The sequence below is a fragment of the Mauremys reevesii genome, linkage group 3 (assembly GCF_016161935.1).
Source record: "Mauremys reevesii isolate NIE-2019 linkage group 3, ASM1616193v1, whole genome shotgun sequence".
NCBI lineage: Eukaryota > Metazoa > Chordata > Testudines > Geoemydidae > Mauremys > Mauremys reevesii.
Window position 1 is genome coordinate 14,134,682 of NC_052625.1, and position 24,152 is coordinate 14,158,833.

Here is a 24,152-nt window from a genome sequence, read left to right on the forward strand (position 1 = left end):
TTTGGCTTTCAAGTCAGTGTGGTTTTGATCCAGTGATGGGAAAAGTTGAAACCCTTGTTTGCATTTTTGTTTCTGCCACAATCTATGAACTCAGCATCTGCAAATCTAAAATTCAATGGTCCTAAATTATAACTAGATTTACACAGATCTTTTTCTTGGAAGACATTTTTTACTAAAATATTGAGCAAAGAATTTAAAGGTGAACTGAGGATTTTTTTAAAAATGTATTTATATTTATTGTATTTAGGAGGCTGTGAGTGAGTGAGATATTTTCTCTAAAAACAGAGGTTAATGATCTCTCTTCTGTCTCATACTAATCTTTAGAGTTGTCTTTTAGAGTCAGTGAAACCCATGCCTGGAGGAGTCAAAATTTTGAGGGAATCCAGTACAATCTGATTAGGTCTATGGATGAATGGTGACATCTGGCAGCTATCAGTGGCATTATATCCACCACAAACTTCCTCCTGGATGCTGGCCAATTGCCTGCCTCTCGAGTGGGCTTCCCTGCTGAACATCCATTGTGGCTTCTGGCCACAACTATGGGCAGTACAATAACATGAGAGTAAGCATGCATTGAGAGCAAGTGACTCTTGCATTCCAATCCCAGTCCCAATACAAACGTGCTCTGAGGCTTTGGTCAAGTCATTTAAATAATCAAGTACCTTCACTTATGTTAACATGACTGGCTATTTTGGATTCTCTATGGAATGCATACAAAACTGCCTGGCAGATGGGAGTTTATATGGAAAACTATCCATTGGCATTGTGTAGGAAATATATGAATATTAGCAACTACCACTAGACACCAGTATAAGTGGCTGGACTTCACCTCTCCTGCTGTGGAAGAGGCTGGTGCTGACCTAAGGATTCATTTTTATAGAAAATGAATCAATTCAATGTGGGGTCTCAAGTCTAGGATCTCCTGAAAATCATAAGGTAGGTCTTGTGCGCAATAGTTGCAACGTGATAGACTAGAGTTAGCTAACTATGAGAGTGGAGGGACCATTTAAAAGAGCCACTCCAAATCGCTAAAGCTCACCTATGGATGGACAAGGTGCTAAGCCAGCCTGCACTAGAAAATAATGTTGTCTTGACGATGTACTACAGTTTCGCTAGAAGTGAACTTATTTAAGGACTGCCTACTAGATTGAAGGACTTATGAACATTTAGACTAAGGTGCTGCCAAGATGCCCTGAATTGCTTGCTCTTCTTTGTGATACCAAGGAAAGAATTTATCCATTTTGTGCCAGCAGAAGACAGTTTTTCACCCCCATTTCTTGATTCTGTTTCTTCAGATTATGGTAATATCTAGGGTGTTGGCCAATACTAATTTAAGCATCTGCTGATAAAAATGTACGTTTCCAAAGATTCACAGATGTGGCTTGCGTATCTTTAGATAGTTCTCTGATAGTTTAACATGTATCTGAGTCACAGTTTGAGGGCTGTAGGCTGCAGGAAAGTCATAGTTTTGTGGTAGGAAAAGAGCAATAAAAGCTTGAGCAGTTTGTTGGGAGACCAACAGCAGGAGTAACACTAGGAAAAAATCTCACTCTGATAAAAGAGAAACTTAGATCTAAATTTGGGAGAAAGGAAAGACTCTCAGGTAATGAGTTATTTCAGCAGTGGTAATCTTCCCTGACCATGAGGGACATCCATGAAATAAACAGGGTAGAACCTTCCTTTCCTTAATAGATTCATATATTTTAAGAGTAAAGGGAAGCATTACATCATCTAGATATGTGCAAAAAACTATCTAGAAGAGGTTGAGAGAAAATTACCTCTCCCAAACCCTATCCTATAATAACCTTAAACTATTAATAATCTTGGGACTTTACAGAACATTTTCATTCCATTAAGGAAGTAACTATGCATCAACCTAACTTCACCTGGTGGAGAATAGGTTTTGAGGGACACCTCTTGAAAGGTAGTCAATCTGGATTAAAAAAAGCTATATCTGCCTAAAGAAAACAATTTTGGTGAAGAGGCCTCATTCTCAATCTAGCAAACAGAGGGTTATCAGTAGGCTCAAGAACCCATAATCTAGTTTTTGAGGTTAAGACCATTTTGACAGGATAATTATTTCTTGAAACTTTCCACAAGGCAGGTATCAGTAAACTCTTGCCACTTTTGAATCTATAGTCGAGTCAAATGCAGTGTGTTTTGAGGAGTGAAAGTGAATCATCTTGGCTTATCTTTTGGTCTCAGAAATGAAACCAGGAGCCAGCCATCTGGAATGCAAGTTGTCTCATCATTTATTAATCAACTATCAAGGTAGAGGAAGATGTGATTTTCTTTTTTTCCCAAGTGAGCTTCTGCCACAGCTAAGGCTTGCTTAATACGCTGGCCAAAATGATAGAACTTTGCACTGGTAATGAACCCCTCCAAAGAAGATATGAAGGTAGTTCTTGAGAGATGACCTGGCAGATACGTGTAAGTAACTGACTGAAGTAGAGCACCAAGTCAATCCTGTGAATTTAAAATGCTACAATTGAGACTAAGGTCACCATTCTGAACTTGCAGATAGAGATGCTGAGTAGTCATAAGACCAGAATTGAATACAGAAGCACAGGAACTGACATAATGAATCATATCAGTGCTCCATCTCATCTAATAGGCTATCTCTAGCAATGATCAGCATTAGATGCTTTAAAGGAAGATGCAAAAACCTGTGTAGTGGACATATCTGAAGTAACCAACTCACTGAGGAAGTTTCTTCCTAACCCCTATCCCTTAATGGTTGGCTTATTCCCTAAAGCATGAGGTATCTTGCTTGTAATTTCTCCCCCACTCATATGAATTAGGTTTGGATGGTCTCATTATACCCTCAAGCATTTTGGTCTTAAAGAGTAGGAATCATTCAGTCAATATGGTATTTTTATGGAAGACAGTCTTGTAATTATGTTTCCATGAATCACAGAATCATAGAATTGGAAGGGATCTTGAGAGGTCATCTAGTCCAGTCCCCTGCACACGTGGCAGGACTAATTATCTAGACAATTCCTGACAGGTGTTTGTCTAACCTGCTCTTAAAAATCTCCAACGCTGCAGATTCCACAACCTCCCTGGGCAATTTATTCCAGTGCTTAAACACTGACCGTTAGGAAGTTTTTCCTAATGTCCAGCCTAAACCGCCCTTGCTACAATTTAAGCCCATTGCTTCTTGTCCTATCCTCAGAAGTTAAGAAAAACAATTTTTCTTCCTCCTCCTTGTAATAAGCTTTTTCATACTTGAAAACTATTATCATCATGTCCCCTCTCAGCCTTCTCTTTTCCAGACTAAACAACCCAATTTTTTCAAACTTCCCTCATAGGGCATGTTTTCTAGACCTTTAATCATTTTTGTTGTTCTTCTCTGGACTCTCTCCAATTTATCCACATCTTTCCTGAAATGTGGGGCCCAGAACTGGACACAATACTCCAATTGAGGCCAAATCAGAGGGGAGTAGAGTTGAGGGCCCTGCAGCCAGATTGCTGAATAGAGATAGGGAACCCAGGAGCAGAGAAGTAGCAGCCTTCTAAGCCCCTCGTAGAGTGGCAGTTGTAGGCTTATATAACAAGGACTGTGGGGTGGGGCTTGGAGCCTAATAGTCACCATATGGTAAGCAGCTTGGGCAACAGCATGGCATGGCCTCCAAGGACAGAATATACTATAAAAGAGAAACATGAGTTGTGAGGACAGCAGAGTTAGCTGCCTTGAATAAAGAAAGGATTTTGGATTATAAGAGATATCCCCCATACTAACCTCTGAAGAGCCCTAACCAATTTCAGAGTTGCCACCTACAGGCTGTTAAGGTATTATGTTTATTACTGTAACTAAGCTGATAAAGGCATACCAGTATAACAATAGTAGACTCCCATTCCCTGACACTGCTATGTCACCCTCTTCTATTGTTCTGACCTGTGGAAAGGCTGCAACGTGTTCCTTAGTAGTTACTTGCAAGAGGGATTCTTGAAAAGGTAGGGGGAGAGGGATGATTTGGTATCATGAAGTTCTCTGAAGCTAATGGCTTATAGAGATGATGTGGTTAAGGCACTTCAGTTTCATAGCCAATGGTACACAAGGAAGTGATGTGGCCAGCAGCAGGTCTGACGACCTTTGACCTAACCTGATGGATCAGGAACCAATTTTGCAGCTGGCAGAATGTGAGCACAGCTCAGAAATGATCTGCATGTTGTAGTGAAAGCCCTTTAACCTGCGGTAGCTAATGAAAAACTAGGTCAGCAAGTTTGACACACAGCAGCTAAAGGCTGTCAATCCTCTTATCTCTAACCCCAGCCAAATTGATGTCTTCAGTTTGCAGAGATGTGTCAATCATACAAGCTTGTGCATGCTCTACCTTCACCAAGCATGTTTCCATTCAGCTTTTCATGTTCTGCTTTGGAGAGAGGCGGTCTCGATTCCTGGGTTAGGAAGGAAAGGCAGTGTACCTGTACTTACCCGGCAAGGTTGAACATGAAAAATCTCAGGCTGGAAGAGATAACATTGAGGGGGAAGAAGACGGGAATAGCAGAAACTAACAGAGTTTGGACATGGAGAAAATGAATGGAGAGTGGAAGGAGAGGAGTAACATGGGGAGACCAGGGAGCAGATGGAACCTCAGAAAATGTCTATAGCTTAATGCTGTGTTTGTTATTGGAGCAAAACATGGCAAGTTTAATAACTACATATATCTAATAGTTTTATATCAATTTGTACCGTGATTTTTGTGATAAAACCCGTATTATTTGTAAAACTTAGCTTGTGTTAGGATTCTAATCTCAGCTACTGTAACTTCAACGTAGTTACCCCAAATTTACACTGGAGTAGTGAGATCAAGAGTCTGGCCACTGAAGTTTTGTAGTTGTTGTGCATATGATCCGTTAGATCAGCGGTGAGAAAACGTTTTAATCCGTCCCTCGAGCTCCTACCGGGGAGCAGGATCTGGGGCTTGCCCCGCTCCACGCGTCTCCTGGAAGCAGCGGCATGTCCTCTCTCTAGCTTCTACGTGTAGGGGCAGCCAGGGGGTTCCACACGCTACCCCGCCCCAAGCGCTGCCCCCACAGTTCCCATTGACTGGGAACCATGGCCAATGGGAGCTACCAGGGTGGCATCTGTCCCTGCCTCTGCATGTAATCTGGAGAAAGAAAATGCCACTACTTCTGGGAGCTGCTTGATGTAAGCACCGCCTGGAGCTTGCACCCCTGACCGCTTCCCACCTCCTAACCCTGATCCCCCTCCCGCCCTCCATACCCCTCGGTCCCAGCCTAGAGCACCCTCCTGCACCCCCAACCCCTGACCCCAGTCCCACCCCAGAGCCCGCACCCCCAGCCAGAGCCCTCACCCCCTCCCACACCCCAACCCTGAATTTCATGAGCATTCATGGTCCGCCATACAATTTCCATACCCAGATGTGGCCCTCGGGCCAAAAAGTTTACCCACCCCTGTGTTAGATGCTGTATGCAGACATCCCCACTGTATCCAGTAAAGTGTGCTGTTGAGTAAGAAAGTTTGTGACTGGGGATTTTTAATAGAAAAAAAACATAGAAGTGACAACCTTCAAAAAGAATATTTACAATGCTTCCTTGTCTTTAACAGTGAGATATCAGTGATAGTTAAGATTACACAGATGAGCCTCTTTTACTAAGGCTGACATCTTGCCGAAGTCAAGACACTGTCCCACACAACTCATCTTGAGTTAAAAAGGCTTGTTTTGCACATTTTGAGTAGAGTTATTTCTATCCTGCCAATAGTCTTCTCTGAAATCCAGAATGTTTTCTGTTGGAAAGGCCTTCGGCAGCCAACACAATACAATTCCTGGGGATAACCATGCAGATTTCTAAAGTCTAACATTTTTTAAACTGGGAGTTTTCTTTCAGGTTGTCATCTACTTCTCTTGGCTATTGTACTGCTTGTGACATCATTGTGAGCAGCAGGCAACTCAGTTACATCTCCACACTTTATTACCAACTGCATTTCACAATGCAAGAATGTTTTCCACCTTTTGAATTCTGATGGCAGGGTAGAGCGATCTCATAACCACTTGCTTGGGCATTTTTGCATTTTTCTGTCACTCTGTAATGGTATAACAAAGCAGCATGCATGCAAGAAACCCAAACATTAAAGGAAGATAACTGAAAAACACTTACCTTTATCTGAAACTCATAGTGCTCATCTTTTCCCTGCCCACAAAGGACATAGCGCGGAATGCTAATTTTAATTGGGTCCTTTAGGTCATCTGGATTTGCTCCCAGAGAGCGACAGATCATCCGCTATTGAGTAGATATCAAATAAGAAGAACAAAGGAAGACCAGAATTACTACATGGAAAATATTTTAGTTGGATAGAAATAAGAAAATGCTCTTGGACAGAGAAATAGAGAAAAGACTATAAAGGAGGTCAAGGTTACACATGAAGGATTCTTTGAAAGAAAAATGGTATCATCTTATTAATGAATCCTCACATTTTGTTTAGATGTACATGAAAAATTGTGATAAAGCCATTTCAACTGTTTAATATTTGAAGGCATTTGCAGCTTAGAAGTAAAAAGCTAAAAAGGAAGCATTAAATTTTATGTTTTGATCTTACTTGAAAATATAAAAATATGAAGTAGGACTTTACAACCAGAAATTAACCTTGCTTCTTGTTTGTTTGTTTTAAATAGCAGACCTATTTGCAGACATCATGCAAAGCTTGAGGGAATCTGGGCAATCCTAAAAATATTTTAAATCCTAAAGCATTTTATATAATTTATAATTCAATAAGGTACAGATAACACTTTAATCCATTGTCAAAACAGTTTCCTAGCATATCCTTTAAGCCGCATCTGATTAACAGAAATGTCAAATATGACAAATGTTCATGGTCTGGATAGCAAGGTGCTGGAGATTACAAACATCTTTACAGATAAGTCTACAATGAGAGCGCATTCCTTTGACTAAGAGCTAATAGGATCTGCAATTTAGCAATCTTGTATTTTCCAAAGTTGTGTGAAAAATTAAAATATTTTTGCAACTCAAGATATTAATGTTTTGCAACGCTTGTGTCCAAAAGTGGCATAAGCATATGTAATGAATAAATATATTAATTATGTGATTTCTGGTACCATTAAGTTCTCCATCTTTTTAGTGGAAAGAGTTCAGTCTGAAAAGCTTCGTAATTTCACTTTTATTTTAAAAAGCAATAGCACTGAGACAAATACAAGTTTCTAATATAGATTTAAAAAACAGCTTTAATTTTGCTGTCATATTCCATTTTTATACATAATGATGTTACCCAAGGACACCTATATAATCTAGACCGTGACCCATCTTCAATGCTTTACTGATGACCACCTGAGACTCTGTGTTCTTTGCTCCAGAGCAAGCCGACAGGCTATTTAGAGGTCTTATTTCTATGAAAAAAATACTAAAACCCCAGTTGAAAGTGTTATTTCCAATTTATTAACATCTGACTTTTTATTGTATTGTAAATTGATCTCCAAAACCAAAATATCCTGTTTAATTTTTTTATATTTCTATACCACATATAAACAATCTTTTAAAGCAAAAAAGACCAGGTAATCTCTGTTATTTTAGTAAGTGAAATCCATATTTATCACGTGTTGGACTGACAATCCTAGAAACCTAAGTAGAGCCCCACATTGCATGAGCTCCTATGCTTAAATGCCCCAATTCTGACCAGCAGGGACTATATCTAGGGGAGAGTGAGAGAAAGTGTAGTTCAGTCTTCAGCTCACTGACTCCTTGGTCTCTCCTCTGCAACTTCCCACGGAGTGTTTGTTGGTTTCAGTTGTGATGGTGATTTTTGTGCTGTGTACTTATATCTAACAGGAACTGGACCAAGACTACCAACTCTTTCAGATAGGCCTCTTTCAGTGGTATCTGTCCATGGATAACTTTTGGTTACTTACAGATTTACCTGGCTTGACTTGGCCAGCTAGACCAAAAAGCTCTCTCACACATTACTAATCCCAATCTCAATTTTTTTAAATATTATTAGGGCTGGTCAAGAACTTTTTGCCAACATCTTTTTCCAATAGAAAATTAAGCTTTCAAAAATGAAATTTTTCATGGAAAACATCTGCTTTCTTGAAAATTTTCATTGTTTCCATTTGAAAACTAAACTCGAAAAACAAACGTTATTGGTCAAAACCTGAACATCTCAGTGGTTTTTTATTTCTAAAAGGAGGGGAAAAGGGTCTGATTTTTTTTTTGTTTAACACTAGTTAATATCTACCTTGAAAGGAAGAACAGTTCATTCCCCTGAAACTGACATTTTAGTTTAATCTGGCTATAAAATAATACCACAAAAGTTACTCTCAGTAAGTTAAAATAGTGACAGTGGGTGTTTATCATTTATTCATCTTTGTGGAAAATATACGGTTTCTACTGAGAATTTACATACAAATAATAGTTTAGAAAAAAGAATATAGTACCAAACAAAATACACTACAGTATTTGGTAAAGAATGTCCTAACAAATTAACAAAGCTTTGACAACCATCAATGTTTATCAAATAACATTTAAATTACAGTGGAATAAAAGGAGTTTCAGTGCAAGACTGTTCCGTGAAAAGTGTAGAATTTACATTGCCTTAGATTTGAAGACAAATAAGAGTACAGAAATTCTGTGGTGTATCTAACCAAATGCAGCCATATAGTAGAATTTTTCTGTATAATCCGAAAGGTGTTGCATACAGTATGTATAGTCACATACCAACCCTAATAACAGTAGCTCTCACAATTATTTACTTTTTAAGTTCTAATAAGACTCACTTGGAATGTCTTCTCAGCATCAGTAAGGCCTTGCCTACATTACACAGTTTTGTCAGCAAAAGGCAGCTGGCGGTGTACACACTACAATGGCGGTGTAAACACTACAATGCTATTTTTGGTGGCAAAACTCTCCTGTTTTGGCGACAAAATAAAACTACCTCAACAAGAGGCATAAAGCTTCTTGCAGCAAAGTTAAACTGACAAAGCATCAGTGTAGATCAGGGTGGGCAAACTTTTTGGCTTGAGGGCCACATCTGGGTATGGAAATTGCATAGCGGGCCATGAATGCTGTCAAAATTGGGGGTTAGGGTGCAGGAGGGGGTGAGGTTTCTGGCTGGGGGTGAGGGGCTGGGGGTGGAGGAGGGTGCTCTGGGCTCAAGCAACTCCCAGAACCAGTAGCATGTTCCCCCTCCGGCTTCTACACCGAGGTGTGGCCAGGCAGCTCTGCACGCTGCCCCATCCGCATGTGCCGTCCCTGCAGCTCCCACTGGCTGAGGTTCCCAGCCAATAGGAGCTGCGGAGGAAGCGTGTGGCGCCCCCTGGCTGCCCCTACGTGTAGGAGACGGAAGGGGTACATGCCGCTGCTTCCAGGAAATGCATGTTGCAGGGCAAGCCCCAGACCCCGCCCGCCCCAGCAGGAGCTAGAGGGCCAGATTAAAACATCTGGAAGGCCAGATATGGCCTCGGGGCCATAGCATGCCCACCTCTGGTGTAGATGCTGCTGTTTGTTATGTCACCATTACAGGCCTCCCCCAGTATCCCACATTGCTTGCCATGACCACTCTGCTCACTGTTTTGTCGTAGGGGTTTCTTTAACTCTCTTCTCCCGGGGCAATTTTTTGTTGTCTCTGTATTGTTTCAGACATACTTGATGACAAATATTTTGAAATAAACTACCAAAATATTGAAACTGATGTGATTATATAGCGTTATTTTGACAAATAAAATCCGCAGATATTTTTGGTGCAGAATTCCCCCATAAGGACAAAAAACTGTCCATCTATTCAAAACCTTCTGTATTGTCTTTTTTTCCTATGTATTTGTTGAAACAAAAATCAACATATTTCAATTTATTTAAGTCAACAGGTTTGTAGGTTTTTGTTTGGGGGAATGAGAATTGGGGGCTTTGTTACTATAAATAATCATAACACCCTCTCTCCATCTAAACCAGTGCTTCTCAAAGTCGGGCCACCGCTTGTTCAGGGAAAGCCCTTGGCAGTTCGGGCTGGTTTGTTTACCTGCCGCGCAGCCGCAGGTTCAGCCGATCGTGGCTCCCACTGGCTGCGGTTCGCTGCTTCAGGCCAATGGGGGCTGCGGGAAGGGGACGGCGAACTGCGGCCAGTGGGAGCCGCAACCAACCGAACCTGCGGACGCGGCAGGTACACAAACTGGCCCAGACCGCATAGGGCTTTCCCTGAACAAGCAGCAGAGCGGCTTTGAGAAGCACTGATCTAAACCACCCCATATCCTTCCAGTTCCGATCTCCCAACCAAAATTGTTTTTAAACCTTTAAGAATTACATTATTATTGTTATGGCTTAACATATAGTAGGAACTAATGTGTAATGTGTTTATATTAATGAAGAAACTGCACCTCAACTGGAGAGAGGTCTTTACAATTCAGAATTTCAGATTAGACCCCATCGGTCTTTCTGCCAAGGGCCATTTCTCTCAGATGGTCCAGAGAGCATATTCAACCAATGAATTAGTGTCTATGTACCAGAAAATATTGTAAAATACACAAACATTTACTCCTCCTAAAGAGAAACAAGGAAAAAGTAGAGAGACAACCATTGCTGATTTTTTTTTAATATCTGTAAGAGAGGTAAGGGGTAGATTTTATTATGTTACAGTCATGCCTATGGGTTACTGGAGCTCTCGTGCCACTTTTAAATAGTTCAGATAATTCCTAGAGTGAGATCTTAAGAGAGAGTGGTAAGAATTCATTCAGAACCACACAGCATCATACAATGGGTCAGGAAGCAAACAGACAAGAGATAACAGGATTCTCAGCTGGGTTTCACGATCGACATTTGGTGCATTTTATGGAGAGACATCAAGGGCCAAATGTTTCTATTCTTAATTGTTGGGAAGCATTAGAGTAGTATCCCCAATTCCCTGGATTGCCAGCTGACCATGTTAAAAGTGTGAGACTTGTTATGAAACTTTTGGCAATCCTATGTGCAAGTACTCTTACTGTAGCACAGGGGTCGGCAGCCTTTCAGAAGTGGTGTGCTGAGTCTTCATTTATTCACTCTAATATAAGGTTTTGCATGCCAGTAATACTTTCTAAAAAACGATAAAATGTCTCTTTCTACAAGTCTATAATATTTGAAATATTTGTCAACAAGCTGGATTTTCAACTAAAGGATCTGCTTCCCGGGTCTGAGCTGTCTGCTTTGCATTGCTTCAGTGATACACAGCAGCTAAAAAGTCTGCTTAACCACCTCATTCAAGGTGTACAGATAGAAACCCCACTGGGATGCACACAGAAACATTTCTCCTGGCATTAAGTACAGGAGATTGGCAGAATGACTCTGAGACCCAGCAAACCCAGGTTGCCAGAACAGCTGGGTCAGTGGACAGTCAGGGATAATAATACAATACTGAGACTACTCTAAATTATATCAGAAACCAGATCAGCCCCCAGGATCAAAGGAACAGCACAAATATCTTACAGCTATCTTATCCCCCACCCACCCCAAGATTATGTTGGCCACAGCTGAGAATCTAGCACTTAAGTTCTTCTTAAAGCATCAGAAATAAGGAAAACAGATAAAATACTACATTCAAAGGGCTCAGCCATACCAATAAAAAATGTAGGCAACTGATCATACCCTGATTATGGAACAATTTGTTTTAAAATAGTAAAGAAGATTCAGTTTCAAAAAGAGTCACTATGTCCTTTACTTATGATTTATTCCTAACCATAACTCTAGCTTCTCACCCCACTCCCAAAAATAATTTTTCCAAAATATTTTATTAAAAACTCCATGTTTATATTGATTGACCTTCTATGTATTAAAAAAAAATCACATACTAATTATCTTAGGGCTTAATCCTTCTTTATGATAGGCAGACATACCATTATTAGACCTTATGAAAATGGCTGCACTACTAAAGGAATGTGTGCGATTAGATATCTGTCAGTGCATATCTGCATACTGGACAGAAGTATCAAGTTCTCATCTTAAGGAAGCCGTAAACTACGGTTTGGCAATTAGAAATATAAGAATTACAAAAACACCCATAAAGTTCACTTTTTGTGACTTGCTTTTAAAACTATAAATCACTCAAATACAACCACATGACATACTTTGTTAAAAAGAACTAAATAAATCCTGATGATATGTTACAGGGTTTTGACATGTCCAACTTCTCCCACCCCAAACTATTATTAAGTATTACAATATATAATGTACTATAAACGAGTTATAGGCTATACCTGTATGTTTTCTATAAGTTTGCTTTAAGGATTTACAACATTGTGAAATGTATGTGCCTATGACGAATCATGTTTAAGTAACAACTGGCTCACTAAGGGATCATGTAGATTCCTTTGTTTACTTTATAAGATTATAATTTATTCTTTTCCTATAGAAAAAACAGCATGTGGGCAGACAGTAGAATGAGTAAATGAATGTAGTTCCTGATAGTGTAACTGTGGTCCTGCAAGATGTGATGCAGACGGGTATTCCAAGTAAATGTGTGCATGCCGGGTGCTCCGGAGCCAGAGACTTTTGCCTAGCAGTACCTGTGGGGCAGTGCTTGTGCTTCATGCCTGTTGCCCCTCCCCTAGCTATATGAGGCAGTGCTGCCCCGACTCCCCTCAGTTCCTTTGCACTAAAAGTTCAGGGGAAGACTCTGATGCAGAGGAGATGAAGGGTGGGTCATGGAATACACATCTGCAGCACATCTCGAAGAATCACAGTTACAGTAAGTAACCATTTCTTCTTCCTTGAGTGGATGCAGACGTATTCCAAGTAGATGACTAGTGAGCAGTAACCCCATCCGGAGGCAGAACTCAGAGTCTACCTGAGTAAGGATTGTAGGACTGCTCTTCCAACATTAGCATCTGCTCTGGAAGAAGCAGTGATCACATAAGGTTCCCTAAATGCATGTATGGACGACCACGTGGAAGAGTCATGGAAGGCTGAACTGACAGAGCGAGGAGGTCCAACATCAAGCACTGTTTTGGCCACTCTGAGGCAATCAGGATGAGCCTGGCTTGATCTGCCTTGAGCTTGGTGATGACCTGAGGAATGATCAGGATAGGGGGGAATGTGTACAAAAGAGTTGACTACCAGCTGCAGTAGAAAGTGTCAGAGGGCGCCCAGGCTGAGCTCCTCCAAAGAGCAGAATAGGTGACACTTCCTGTTTGCCCTCATTGTGACAAGATAGATCATGGGGATGCCTCATGTTGCGAAAACTATCTGAAGGACCCACCTTCAGAGACCATTGGTGGGTCAGGGAGAAAAACCTGTTGAGATGATCTGCGAGGTGGTTCTAGATCCCTGGTAAGTGGACAGCTATTGGGCGATGTCGTCTTCAATGCCTAACTGCCACAGGTTTATCGCCTCAAGACGAAGTGATCTGGAGTGGGCTCCTCTTTGTCTGTTCACATAGTACATTGGAGTTGCATTGTTGGTGAGTATGTGAACCACTGAATGCCTGATACAGTCCCAGAAGGTAGGACATGCATTGTGGATGACCCAAAACTCCAGCACACTGATGTGGAGCAAGGTTTTCTGTTTCGACCAGAGGCTTTGCACCCTCAACAGGTCCAGATGTGACCCTCAACCCCAAGGGATGTAGCTAGATAACCACTGACTTGGCTGGAGAGGACCAAACAAAGGGGACCCCATGGCACACATTGAGTGGGGACTGTTACAAGCGCAGGGGCTCCAGGGCTAATGGAGAAAGGTGACTCAACCTGTCCAGAGAATGCAGGGCAGGGCGGTAAACCATCCTGAGCCACATCTGAAGAGGCAAAGATACAACCTGGAAAGTTGGACCACCTGGGTGCAAGCCGATATGTGGCCCAACAGGCTGTCATGGAGGGCTATGATTGCAGACTGAGACACAGCTGTCGAATCGCCTGGAAGCAGTCAGTCAGAAGGAATGCTCTCGACCTCATGGAATCTAACAGGGCCCCAATGAACTCTATTTGTTTAGTGGGAACCAAAGTCGACTTCACAGTGTTTAGAATGACTCCCAAATGGTCGAGTAAATGTAGCATGATGTCAATGTGGGCAAGAACCTCCTCTCTGAAGCACTGTTCAGCAACCAGTCATCGAACTAGGGGAAGATATGGCTTCCCTTCCCTCTTGCGGTGCGCAACAACCACTGCCATGCATTCGGTGAAGACTCAGGGAGGCAGAAGAGAAGCCAAATAAGAGAACGACATACTTAAAGTGGTGGTCTCTTACCACGAAGCAAAGAAACTTCCTGTGACTTGGTAAGATGGCCATATGAAAGTAAGAGTCTTGAAGGTCCAGAGGGATGAATTAGCCATTCTGAGACAAAGCGGGGAGAACAACTGATAGAGTGACCATGAGCAACCTCACATATTTGATTAATTTGAGTCCACAGAGGTTGAGGATGAACTTCATCCTGCCCTTGGATTTTGGTATCAGTAAACACCAGGAGTAGAACCCAGGACCCCATTGTTCTTGTGGAACCTCCTCCACTGCTTCCAACATTAGCAGACAGCTGTCCTGCTCAAAGAGCAATGTCTCATGAGAGGGGTCCCTGAAGAGGAACAGGGAAGGGGGAGGGGCATGGAAAGGAACCTGATTTGACAGGGTCTACGGACCCAAAGGTCTGAGGTTATTGAGACCCAGGCATTGTAAAAGTGGGCCAGTCTGTCCCAAAAGGAACGGGGGGTCAGCACGGGAGGAAGAACAACTGGAACAGTGCTCTGAACCAACAAGTCAAAATGGGCACTTAGCAGGCACCAAGGGAGGTGGCGCAGACCATCTAGGCCTTGTCCGAACACAAGGTTCAGCCATTGAAAGGCAGGTCAATCATTTGCTGGATATCCAGCATGATCCCAGAGTTCTAGAGCCAGGAAGCCCTCCTCATAATAATCACCGAGACCATCACCTGGCCAAAGTGTCTGCTACATCAAGGGCAGATTGCAGAGATATTTTAGCCACCAAGCAACACTCAGTGACAAATGCCTGAAATTCATCATGGTGCTGGGATGGGGACCTCCATCCCAGCCTCGGGGCACATGCCAACCCTTGCAGCTGTACTGATCTCCTGGTAACCTTCAGACCTCCTCTGGTGAAGTGGGAGCAGGATGACAAAGATCCTGACTCTGAAACAGAGTCTGGGGGCCTCGGAGACATGGGGGGAGCGACTCCAGATGGAGCCAATAGGCGAGCCGACTCATCCAGGATCCAGAAAGAGGTTGGAATCATCGCTCCTGATGCAGTTGACACCACTGGAAAAATTTTGGTGTCGCAGGCATGGTCGGTCCTGGTGCAATCACTGGTACCAGACTGCCTTGATGTTGGGGGCAACAACAACTTCCATGGAACCATCTGCAGCGTCAATTGCGTCAGTGCTAAGGAAGGGCCTGGTTTTGAAGAACCTTTTATTGTCTCCGGTACCATGTCCCTACCAACCCCGGGGAGGGGTGCTTTTTTGGTGTGGTGCTGAAGGGCCCAAGAGTTCAGTGACATGCTCCAGTTGGGATGCCACTGCGGGTGCTAGCCTCATGAAGTCTTGGACCAGCTGTGTAGACAGGACCGAAAGGCAGAGTAGGTCCACTGTAGCCAGGTATGACGACAGCACAGACACTGCCGATGCCGGCATCATTCTCATTGGTACCGGACTCCCCGGATGCCGGAGGCAAGAACTGAAGTCAACAGTAAGGGATGTTCATCCTCCAGTCAGAAGGAACTGGGGGGGGGGGGGTCAGGGCGGTGCTGCCTCATGTAGCCAAGGGACAAGCTACAGGCATGACTCCCCTTACCACCCCGCTCCCCGGTACTGCTAAGAAAAAGTCTCTGGCTCCAGAACATGCGGTGCACACATACTTACTTGAATACATTTCTGCATCTAGTCAAAGAAGAATTTATGGAGCTTCTGCACCTTAAAAGCAGAAAACATTAGAAGAGGCTCTGCAGTATTTAAGATGGAGTTTTATGACGTAAAAGCCAAGTGTTATTAAAATTAATGAGCAGAATGTTAGCACCCAATGATTTTAACATTTAAATTGTCTCCCTTTAAGAAACGAGCCAAAAATTAAAGCCTTAGAGGGTTGGCAGGCAATCTCCAGACTACCAACGCAATGATTTTTAGAAACTGTGTACATGTGCGTGCACGCGCGCACACACACACACACTCATCCATAGGGTTATGAGGAGATAATACACATCCTATGGGGTTGAATACACTCTAACCCATGTACAATACTAGAGTAAAGCTAATAGATACGACAAACATGAATCTTGGAATCCAACCAATCACCACTACTAAGTGGATGAGATCTCTGGAATCAGGAGGCAAGAGATACTCATTTAGATAGTTAAGAGTCCTCTGAAGGAGGGCGCCATTCAGATGGCAAGAGTGAGGAAGACACTAACTGGAGCTTTCTGGTGAAGCTAGGTTAAAAGATGGCAGGGGTAAAAATCGGCAGCACAGAAGAGAAGGATGAATATAGTACTAGTAAGAGCAGAGTAAATTTGTTTGGCTTTTCAGGAAGCTGTGTGCTCAAAATACTACACAGACCCATACAAAGCAAAAAAGAAACTAATATGGGATGAAGAGAAGATGGGTACATATTAGGGCTGTCAATTAATCGCAGGTAACTCATGCAATTATCTCAAAAAAATTAATCATGATTAATCACACTGTTAAACAGTAGAATACCAATTGAAATTTATTAAATATTTTGGATGTTTTGAAAATGTAGAAAATATATGGATTTCTATTACAACACAGGAATACAAAGTATACAGTGCTCACTTTATATTATTTTTATTACAAATATTTGCACTGTAAAAATGATAAAGAAATAGTATTTTTCAATTCACCTCATACAAGTACCGTAGTGCAATCTTTTTATCACGAAAGTGTAATTTACAAATGTAGATTTTTTTGGTTATATAACTGCACTCAAAAACCAAAACAATGTAAAACTTTAGAGCCTACAAGTCCACTCAGTTCTACTTCTTGTTCAGCCAATTGCTAAGACATACAAATTTGTTTACATTTACGGGAGATCTGCTGCTTCCTTTTTATTTACAATGTCACCTGAAAGTGAGAACAGGCATTCGCATGGCACTTTTGTAGCTGGCATTGCAAGGTATTTATGTGCCAGATATACTAAACACTTGTATGCCCCTTCATGCTTTGGCGATTTTTTTAATCATGCGATTAATCGTGATTTTTTTCAATCACAATTAAAAAAATTAATCGCTTGACAGCCTTAGTATGTACCCTGTGGTATTCTCTACAAGACTCAAAGAAAGGTCCTAAATTTACTCTTTTGCTTACTGTCTAACAGCAGTGATAAAAAGTATATCAATATCCATTAGCCTGTCTACTTTTGTTGTATCTAAGATGTATCTGGATTTCTATGCCTAGTCAAATACATAATTAGCCAAATGGCTTCTTCATATGAACTGAACGTTATTTTCCAGATTTCCAATGGAACATTTAAATTGTCTTGAAGAAAAGATGGAATAAGTGTCAGCTGAGTATTTGTTTCTTTTGTATGGGGTTTAGAAAAACCAATCCCTGAATCAGATCCAACCTTGCTCATTTTAGAAAAAACAAGTTGAATTCTTGTTAAATTCTCTTTGTCTAGGACAACCACACATCGAAGTTCATTCAAACAGTATAACTGAATTTTGTCAAACTGGGACCGCTGAGGTAAAGTGTACAAAAAACTAGGAACAGGATAGAAAACCCTATCTTCCTTCATGAGTCCTATATGAGTAGTTGTAAGAACTAGTGATCTGTAGGTCATTTGTTTAAAATGGTCTTCTATCTTCACTGTGGTATAGAGCAATACATGAACATCTCCTAAAGGGGGTTTATTAGTTTCCATGTTTTCATGAACTAAGTACACCAAGTCAGCTAAGGCATTCCGGAATTTGCAGGACAACCGTACTCCACTTGCAAAATCTAAGTCAGTGACTTCTGATGTCCAGCGAAGTGACAGCTGTAACAAATCACCTTTCAACAGCTGGTGATTTAAACAAGCATCATCATCTGATGTCGTAATCAAAATACTCAGTATATCATGGCATATTCTCTGCGTGAAGTCTTTGTTATAGGTAAATATTGTGAGTAAACTATCTTCAGTACAGCATAGAAGTCTAACACTCTGTCCAGCAAAACCAACTTCAATTTCTCTTATCATGGTGATTGGAAGAACGTGAAAAATTGCCAAGGAATCCTGACAGCTGTCTTCTTGGTTGACTGATGAAACAACAGCATACAAAATGGAGCTGAACAAAAGCAAACAAGCCGGCTCTGGATCAGGTTTCTTGCAATTGCCAACAGCAAGCCAGTATACACCTTTTAATTGATCCATCCTGGCACAAACTTGTGGTAAGGCACAGATCACATACTCCAGTAGTCTTTCAAGAGAACAGACTTGAAGTTTCAGTAGCTCATCTGGAAAATGCACAAGTTTTTGCTTTAACACTAAACTCTTTTTCATTTCTTCATTTCTATACCAGTACATAGATCCTTCAGAAGAATCTTGTGCATGCATGCTTGAGATTTTTGAGGATACACACTGAACCTCCTGCCAACAAAGAATATTGTGTTCTGACTGAATGCTGCTATCAATATGCACTTTGTCCTCATTAATGGAGTGAGGCGTAGCCTTCTTCATATCCGATTTGAAAGGCACATTTACATGTAATATTTTTACAAATGGCAAATTTTTCAGCAATGATACCACTTGTGCACATCTCTCACTTCTATCACACAGATTGCCCAGCTCCTTTATTTGTTTAATAATTTGGGCACTATTGAGCAAACTACTACTAGTGTCTTTGTAAAGACAAGAGAGCTTGCTGAAAAGATAGCCCAAGCCATAGCTCTGTTCTGTTCTCACATCTGAACATGACGCTTCTGATTTTGGGGAGATTATTTTGCTAATATCCAGGTCTTCCTCAACTGGCTGCTGAGAAATAGGAAATTGGTCTGGAATTGCGCGATACACTGTGTTACATGGATTGTTCTCTTTGGGGGCTATTTCAGAAAGTATACTGGACTGAGAGAGAATTAAGCAAGATGTGCTGCTAACGCTAACCTGCTCATTCCCACAGTCTAAAGGTTCTGAGCTAGAGAGATGTTGTGAATGGGAACAATCAAATTCAGTCCTTGTGGTGTCCCCATCCTGAGAAGTAATTTTTGAATATTCAGGATTATTGAGATTCATCATTTTATATTGCAAATGCTCCACTTTGCCCATATCATGATTATGTGGAGAAGTGAATGTAACGTTTTTATAATGAATTTTCTCCCCATTAAAAATGTTAGTATTTCTAGGGTGATTCAGTTCACATTCAGTATCATATAGGCAATCAAAGCAATGCAGTTCCGACTGGTTCTTTTCATTCCCAACTCCCTTTTGTAATGGAGAGAGGTAACAGATTTGTTCAGGAATAGAAAATAAGCTCCACATCTCTGGACATTTGGGGTGTCTTTTGAGGTCTGCTATGGTTGTATCTTCTCCAGCCAAGTTAGAGCCAATATCATCATTTTTAAAGTCATAAGGGAGGCTGTAATGTAGCTGCCAAGGTCATCTTTTCTGTTTAAAAAGTCAAAATAGGGAAATGGAAGCACATTCTGCTTTGAAAATGTCTTGAATTCAGGTTTAATTTTAATTAGGTTTGTGCATTCATTTACAAGTAATCAAAAACTGTGAAACCAAATCCAAATAGACTGATTGAGGTCTGATTCAGGAACAATCTTTATGTCTTTACCCCATACCCATCATTTGTATGTGTACAGTATCCATTTCACGTTGTCTAGTACTGCTTTTGGTTTCCCCAAAAGAATCAGAATGTTCATAGGATAACAAATTTTCTATATGCTTTTAACAAATGTCAAGATTTTAACCAGGATAAGAAAAATGAGGAAAGAACTAGGGGGAAAAATGTGATATTGCCAAATAAAACATTATAGTCCTACAACACTTAGTGGTAAAATACTTTCAGATTGTTTAACATTAAACCTCCAGGACATGTTCACAAATATTTGCACTGTAGTACTGCTAGTATTCTGAAAGCTCTGACAGTAGTGAGACAATTGGGAATCAGACATGTTAGAGCGTACTTTGATTAGAAATAATAATTTTGTTCCTGATCTTAAATTGTTTTTGTCCTATAGATCTAGGAAAGGGATACTGTTCCAAATAAAGAATTATGAAAAAAAAAATCCTTCACCACAAAAATATGCTATTTAAATAAAGCAAGAACTGTACCCAACATGCAAGATTCCATTTTTTTTTTGCCTGAAAAATAGCTTGACTTCTCTATTAGCTATTAATCTTACTGTAAATTTGAAATTCTAATTATGCAGCTAAACATTAAGAACTTAAATTATGGCATGCTCAGTAATTAAAGACAACCATTTCATTCTGACGAATTATAACCTACCTCATACTTCAACTTGCGTTGAACAGTACCATTATGAAGCATTTCATTATCCTAAGAACCAAAAAGGTATATGTGATTAAAAAAAAGTTTCCTTGTTATAAAAGTTGAACTATTTATAGCAACACAGACCTAAAGTAATCAGCTTAACTGTCAAAAATATGCATCATCTTCTACTGGTGTTTGCTAAGATACTGCCTTACAGCTGAATTAAACTATTCCGTTTTCCAATTAGGAAAAAGGGAATTTTAACAAGAATAGCGTGTTCATTTTTAAGCATGTATTATTAAAAATATTCAGTATTCATTTTGATGGAACTTTGTTTTCATCAACAGAAGCATAATAAAAGGCAGAGGGAGTAAAAAACTCTTCATATTAATTTGGAAAAGTTAAAGGCTTTGGTGCCATTTAGAGAATATCTTCATTGAGTGCTACATATCTGAGAAGAAACTTAGATTAAGATGCAGTTCACTGAAAACCACCACAATGCAGGACAACATGGAAATATTGGGTGAAATCCCAGCCCCATTGAAGTCAATGGCAAAACGCCCATTGACTTCGATATGTGTGTGTGTGTGTGTGTGTGTGTGTGTGTGTAAAAAAGACTCTACGATGCACTAGCATGCTGCGCATTAAGTAGCTATGTACAGCCTGCTGCTATTTACAAGTTCTATAGTATGCCTTGATCTACTGCTGTTTGAAACCAAAGTATTTCAACCCTTAGACGACTTAATGTCAGCATATAAAACTAAATTCCTTAAAAATAATTTGAAACGTGTTTGTTCTGCTCTTCACAAATAAAATACAGCCACTCTTTTTATATTATTTGATAAACTAAACTTACATTAATACAGAGAAAACATGAGGAGTGTGAATAAAGGAATTAAACCAATGATTCTGAAGGTATCTTTAAAAGTGATGTTTCATAGCAGACTCTGCTCACCTTTAAAATTTCTGTAGACTGAGACAGGCCCATACTGTTATTTTCAGATGTGTGGTGAATATTCTGAAGACGCCTTTCCACTTCTTCTTCAATTAATGCATTTATTCTTTTAAAAAATGAACAGACATACAATAAAAAAATTATTCTTAAGACAATCAATACAGGTATTTTAAAGTGTTCTTTGAATAGTTTATTCATCTTAAGCATTGTATATATTTTAAATATAAGAACATTGTGGACAGACTTACTGGCCCCCCAAAAAGTTATGATTTTTTTCACCAGTTTTTCTTTAACTTAAAAAGGCCAAAGAATTAATAACTGGCAATTAGTGGACCCTTGGTTAAGTATCTAATAAATGTTTCTCTCCATTTACATGTTGCCTTTGTATTTTACATTTTTTTAACCTAACAGTTCCCTTTCATGACTTTGCCAACACACACACTATAAATAAGCAGACTAACAATATTTTGGCCTACAGACACAGTGAAAGTTTCAAAAGTCTATACTAATTATTATGTGCGTAAGTGTAAAATGAAACGAAAGAGAAAATAATGGAATTAATTTGTTTAATGTTTTGCTATTCTGCTTCCCTTAATATAATTTTATTTGTCACTCTTAGTATGCAAAGGTGTAAGTCAAGCAGACATTTAAGCAAATCTAAACAATTAAATTTAGGAACAATTTAAAATAAATATAAGCCTAAAGTTTCTTCAGGTTCTATTCTAATACAGCATATATCTCAGAGAAGCCTACTGATCATAAAAAACATTTCAAAGTGGGCAAGGCAGAGCATGTTTCTATCTAGATTGCAATTAAAGTACCATTTTGATAATTTACTAAATAAAGATCAAATCTTGAAAACACTTATGCAGAGTTTGGAATGTTTCAGTGATACTTTAACACTACTGTTTAAAATCATATTAAGTCTGAATAAAATCAGTATATGTACCTGTCATCAACCAGTGGAATAAAATGGGACTGTGACTTTGTAGGGCTGGTAGGGGAATTGGTGAGAGAGAGTCTCTCCTCTACTGTTCCATGATACCCTTTTTGTACACCATCACCTTCATATATCTTCTGCTTCAGCTGTTGAATTTCCTGGTCCAGTCTATAAGTAGATTTTAAAATATATTTCAAAATCTATGTTGTTCAAAATAAGAAATATGTCCATCTGCAGTGTTTTAAGTTCCCTACTTACAACACACTGATTCCCAAGAATATTTGCATACAAATAAGACTGGAGATAATTAGGTGGTGGTATAATTAAAATCAGGATCTTACCCCCCTATGGTCTTTATGTCTGTAGTCATAGAAATACTAATAAATGTTCTTTTATTAATGCATATTTAGATAGGGAAGTATACACTTATCATTTGAAAACTAGACTAGAATAGAAGCATTTTAGCTCAATAAATCAACATCTGTAACTTTCAATGCAACTAATGTCTCAGCTAGCTCATTAAAGTTAGATTGATTCATAAGACTTGGCCTATTAGAACCACTTGAAAAACCTTACCTCATTTTAGAACTCCATCAATGATTTCAATTATTTTGCTGCTAGTCTGGAAAAATTGGTTGAACTCAAAAGACAATACTAGAGTCAGAAATGAAGAAAATCTAACAACATGACACAGAGTCTATTCACAAAAACACCCTAAAATTGCATAATAATGTATGTAAATCCCATTATTTGTTCAGGTATCTTGTAATCTGAAAATGGACCATTTTAAAAACACCATGCAGAGCTAGAATTTATTTTGAATGACTAATAGATCATTTTTCCCAAACACAAGTTTCCTCACATTCTCAAATATATTTCATATGTCACAAAAGCTGATTTATGCACATAAGAAGTCACTCACATTCTGGTTGAGTATTTTTCTCTGAAAATACTTTAGGCCTCAAGTATCACAAATAAAAACACTTCCTAGCATATTTATTGTTTTCGTACAATACATTTTAATTCAGCTAAGTAATCTGCATCTTTCAGATGTATTGTAGTTTAGACTAAATTAGCTTGTATATTCCCATGGATTGGTTTGTGTAGCCTTCCCTGCTTATTGTATAACTTTTGTCTAAGGTAGCTCTTCTTTTTAACAACCTGTAATTTAAAAATAAAAAACACAAACATGAAAAAGATCAATCACTGTGAATGAAAGGGAAATTATACAAATTCTGATCTTTGCAGATATACATTATTTTATAGGTTCACAGTTTTCAGTCATATATCCTCAAATGTACAGTATTGAGTTTGCTCTACACCCGTGGTGGGCAACCTGTGGCCACTGACCAGGAATGGCAAACTGTGGCCACTGGGAGCTGCGGGGGGCCATGCCTGAAGATGGTCAATGGCAGCAAAATGTCTCGCAGCCCGCAATCAGATTATCCTGATAGGCCGCATGCAGCCTTCAGGCTACAGGTTGCTCACCAGTGCTCTATACACTCTGAGTTCAGAACAGAAAAATAAAAATGGGGAAGGAACGTAGTGGATTGGGGCCGTGACAAATGAATTTCTATTTAACTTTTAAACAGAAGTATACCTCTAGCACCATGACCAGAAGCCACCAGTTCCTTTTGACCAGAAGATAACAAACCTATTCAGTGTGGGGAAAAATCTGTGATACTCTGGCTGTATTAATCTTTCTAGATCCACTAACTCAAAAATAAAGCAGGCATTAGGGTGATGTGTTCTCTCTACTGCATTAGGGGTAAATGACAATACTGTACCAACTGAGACACAATTTTGTATGTATTTTAACCCTAGCACAAGTTCACTTGCTGTAACTATTGTTTGGCCATCTTTATTTTCCCGAAATATATATTTACA

General features: G+C 39.8%; 1 protein-coding gene across 4 annotated transcripts in view; it reads right to left on the reverse strand.

The window, feature by feature from the left end:
* KIF16B (kinesin family member 16B) overlaps positions 1 to 24,152 on the reverse strand; it is a 202,057-nt gene that overhangs the window by 47,384 nt on the left and 130,521 nt on the right. For all 4 annotated transcript variants that reach the window (XM_039530469.1, XM_039530468.1, XM_039530470.1 and 1 more), the window contains 4 exons: positions 22,275 to 22,433; positions 21,326 to 21,431; positions 20,386 to 20,436; positions 6,127 to 6,249 (listed from right to left, as the gene is read on the reverse strand). In XM_039530469.1, coding sequence (XP_039386403.1) covers positions 6,127 to 6,249; positions 20,386 to 20,436; positions 21,326 to 21,431; positions 22,275 to 22,433 — 439 coding nt within the window. The remainder of the gene's footprint in view (positions 1 to 6,126; positions 6,250 to 20,385; positions 20,437 to 21,325; positions 21,432 to 22,274; positions 22,434 to 24,152) is intronic.